Source organism: Oncorhynchus keta, chromosome 2, assembly GCF_023373465.1.
Source record: "Oncorhynchus keta strain PuntledgeMale-10-30-2019 chromosome 2, Oket_V2, whole genome shotgun sequence".
NCBI classification, from domain to species: domain Eukaryota; kingdom Metazoa; phylum Chordata; class Actinopteri; order Salmoniformes; family Salmonidae; genus Oncorhynchus; species Oncorhynchus keta.
In genome coordinates, this window is record NC_068422.1 from 51927623 (window position 1) to 51931883 (window position 4261).

General features: G+C 42.2%; 1 protein-coding gene across 1 annotated transcript; it reads left to right on the forward strand.

Moving 5' to 3' along the window:
• The first annotated feature begins 1003 nt into the window (after nucleotides 1-1003).
• sprn (shadow of prion protein) lies at nucleotides 1004-1638 on the forward strand. Its single transcript, XM_052470434.1, has 2 exons — nucleotides 1004-1021; nucleotides 1174-1638. The coding sequence occupies exons 1-2, from the start codon at nucleotides 1004-1006 to the stop codon at nucleotides 1636-1638; spliced, it is 483 nt and encodes a 160-aa protein (XP_052326394.1).
• Nucleotides 1639-4261: the final 2623 nt, after the last annotated feature.

Sequence of the window (4261 nt, forward strand, 5' to 3'; positions counted from 1 at the left end):
TCAACATCTCAGCTGCTGTTCCTCTATCCATGCCATTGCATGGGGGGGAGTGGACCAGTGACGTCATTTTAATATCTCTACATTGATATCTATGGAAGGGTGAACTGTATTTTATTTATCCTTTATACCTGTAGATGATCATTGAAATAAAAACATATATTTTAAAAGAAAGACCTACCCCAAGACAGCAACAACTTGGCATACTCAATGAAAATGGGGAACTAGAGATGTGAGCAGGCTGTACATCAAGGCTTCATCTCAATAGTGGCCTCCTCTCTGTGCCTCCATTCCTTCAACTGTGCTGATTTAAAATAACTCGACAGGTGGAAGCAAAGGAAGCCACTGTAGACTATTGAGATTAGGATTGCAAAGGAAGGGTATATTACTAGAAACTACCAGTAAACTACCAATATTTTGGTATCTTTCAAGAATTGTACGCAATCTATCACAAGACATTTAGTGGCCCTTTTTGGTGCTTCAGATTATCACAGGCGGCTGTAATTATCTCTGGCCCTCTCTCTGACATTATCACATGTAATATACAAAATATGAAATAATTAAATAAGATGAGAAAAAAAGAGAATGACAAAGCTGTAAAACATTATCCTAAATATAAACCCATCAACTTAGTGAATACCAATAGTGTTTAATATTTGTGTTTCAGCATGAAATATCCTTGATATATTTTTTTACAAACTTTTACTTATTTTACTCTGTCAATATCTATTTGTTGTCACTGTTTTGGCTTCGAACTGGTGGCAGTTGTGAAAAAAGTCCATAGTTAGACGAGTTGCAGAGGTAATTGAAAATAATGTCATTGTTGATTATACCAAAATTGAGATAGATTGCCATATATGTTCTTTAATTACCAAAATTACTGAAGATTCCGGTAACTTTAGTGAATTACCGTTAGCTTTGCAACCCTAATTGAGATAAAGGAGAGGAAGACACTGTAGACAATTGAGAAGGAGGAGTGGAGAGGAAGTTATTGTAGACTATTGAGATGGAGGATGACGAAGAGGTGAGGAAGCCACTGAAGACTAGGGATATTAATCCACTGTAGACTATTGAGATGAAGTAAAGGACAAGAGAGAAAGCCACTGTATTGAGATGGAGGAGAGGAAGCCGCTGTATGGAGATTAACCCCATTATGTCTTGTACTGTTGTTTCCAGACAGATAGGCGTCTGGTGATGGAGCAGCGGCTGGTGGCTACGTGCTGGTTGTGTCTCCTGCTCTTTGCCTTGCTATGTGAGCCTGTCCTGTCCAAGGGCGGCCGCGGGGGGGGCAGGGGTTCATCTCGGGGCTCGTCTCGTAGCAGTGGCCGTTTCCGAATCAGAACCCATTCAACAAAGGCCTGGTTCAAGACCATGCCTGGGCGCTCATCCCCAGTGCGTGTTGCTAGCGCGGCGGCTGCTGGTGCAGCAGTTGCATTAACAGCTGATAGGTTGTACCGCTCAGCCTACCGGTGCAGTCATGTCAACTCGGATTATGATGGGGAGGATTACAACAGGACCGTTTGCTACATGACCAGAGTGTCAGGATCCAATCAGAACCAACCGTCACTCTCATACATCTCTGTCATCATCGTCGCTTCTGTATTCCCCAGATATGTTCACGTATTAGAGAATATACTTTAGATGCGTATATTTGTTAGATAATAACATTTGTGACTTAATAAGGCAAAATAAATCAGCATACATGTATAGGAGCCTTGTGGCTCGTTCTACAGGTCTGTTATTATGCCTTGGGAAGGCAAAGCTTGTTTAGCCTCTAGGTCAGAAGTCAGGATGGCCAGAAAATGGTGGAAACTAAAATGTATAAGTTTAAAGGAGTGTTGACAAGTCAGCATCACATTATTTATGGGGAAAAAAATCTTTCACTTAAAGTAGCTGTCCAGTGTTCAAGATTTGTATGAAATATTACTGAATAATTGAATTACAATATGAGTGAAATTAGTAATAAAGTATGTTAAAAAGCAGCTTTTCTTTGTACCCATGCTTGTCCTGTTCACAAACAACAGATTGGTGTGAGCGTATACCTGTTCAGATTAAGCTGGAAGTTTCCAAACACTTAGGTTGGAGTCATTAAAACTCGTTTTTCAAACACTCCACAAATTTCTTCTTAACAAATTATAGGTTTGGCAAATCAGTTAGGACATCTACTTTGTGCATGATACAAGTAATTGTTAAAACAATTGTTTACAGACAGATTATTCCACTTATAATTCACTGTATCACAATTCCAGTAGGTCAGATGTTTACATACACTAAGTTGACTGTACCTTTAAACAGCTTGGAAAATTCCAGAAAATGATGTCATGGCTTTAGAAGCTTCTGTTAGGCTAATTTATATAATTTGAGTCAATTGGAGGTGTACCTGCGGATGTATTTCAAGGCCTACTTTTAAACTAAGTGCCTCTTTGCCTGACATCATGGGAAAATCAAAAGAAATCAGCCAAGACCTCAGGAAAAACAATTGTAGACCTCCACAAGTCCGTTTCATCCTTGGGAGCAATTTACAAGCGCCTGGAGGTACCACGTTCATCTGTACAAACAATAGTATGCAAGTATAAACACCATGGGACCACGCAGCTGTCATACTGCTCAGGAAGGAGACACGTTCTGTCTCCTAGAGATGAACGTACTTTGGTGCGAAAAGTGCAAATCAATCCCAGAACAACCGCAAAAGGACCATGTGAAGATGCTGGAAGAAACAAGTACAAAAGTATCTATATCCACAGTAAAACGAGTCCTATATCGACATAACCTGAAAGGACGCTTAGCAAGGAAGAAGCCACTGCTCCATAACCGCCATAAAAAAAGCCAAACTACGGTTGGTTGGCTGCACATGGGGATAAATATCGTATTTTTAATAGAAATGTCCTCTGGTCTGATGAAACAAAAATAGAACAGTTTGGCCATAATGACCATCTTTATGTCTTGAGGAAAAGGGGGTAGGCTTGCAAGACGAAGAACATTCCAATCGTGAAGCACGGGGTTGGCAGCATCATATTGTGGGGGTGCTTTGCTGCAGGAGGGACTGGTGCACTTCACAAAATAGATGGCTACATGAGGAGGAAAACTATGTGGATATATTGAAGCAACATCTCAAGACATCAGTCAGGAAGTTAAAGCTTGGTCGCAAATGGGTCTCCCAAATGGACAATGACCCCAAGCATACTTCCAAAGTTGTGGCAAAATGGTTTAAGGACAATAAAGTCAAGGTATTGGAGTGGCCATCACAAAGTCCTGACCTCAATCCTATAGAAGATTTGTGGGCAGAACTGAAAAAGCGTGTGCTTTTAGGTTTTGTCGTGCCCTCTTCACGACTGTCTTGGTGTGCTTGGACCATGTTAGTTTGTTGGAGATGTGGACACCAAGGAATTTGAAGCTCTCAACCTGCTCCACTGCAGCTCCGTCGATGACAATGGGGGCGTGCTCAGTCCTCTTTTTCCTGTAATCTACAATCATCTCCATTGTCTTGATCATGTTGAGAGAGAGAGGTTGGTGTCCTGGCACCACACTACCAGGACTTCCTCCCTAAAAGCTGTCTCGTCGTTGTCGGTAATCATGCTGTGGTGTCATCTGCAAATGTAATGATGGTCTTGGAGTCGTACCTGGCTGTGCAGTCATGAGTGAACAGGGAGTACAGGAGGGGAATGAGCATGCACCCCTGAGGGGCACCTGTGTTGAGGATCAGCCTGGCGGATGTGTTGTTAACTAGTCTTAGCACCTGGAGGCGGCCAGCCAGGAAGTCCAGGATCCAGTTGCAGATGGGGGTGTGTATTCCCAGGGCCCTTAGATTATTGTAGAGCGTTGAGGGCACTGTGGTGTTGAATGCTGAGCTGTAGTCAATTAATAGCATTCTCACATAGGTGTACCTTTTGTCCAGGTGGGAGTGCAATAGGGCAGTGTGGACTGCAATAGAGATTGCATCATCTGTGGATCTGTTGGGGCGGTATACAAATTGGAGTGGGTCTAGGGTTTCTGGGATGATGATGTTGATGTGAGCCATGACCAGCCTTTCAAATTTGCCAATTTTTGTATGCGCCGCTGGGTGTGGAGTATAGGTGCTCCAGAGTTCTTTTTCCTCTGGTTGCACATTTAACAATCTGGTAGAAATTTGGTAAAAACGGATTTAAGTTTCCCTGCATTCAAGTTCCCTGCTACTAGGGTGGGTGAGTGTTTCTGTATGATTAAGAAAACAGCTACAAAGACTACAGATGAAAACTATCTTGGTAGGTAGTGTGGTCTACAGCTT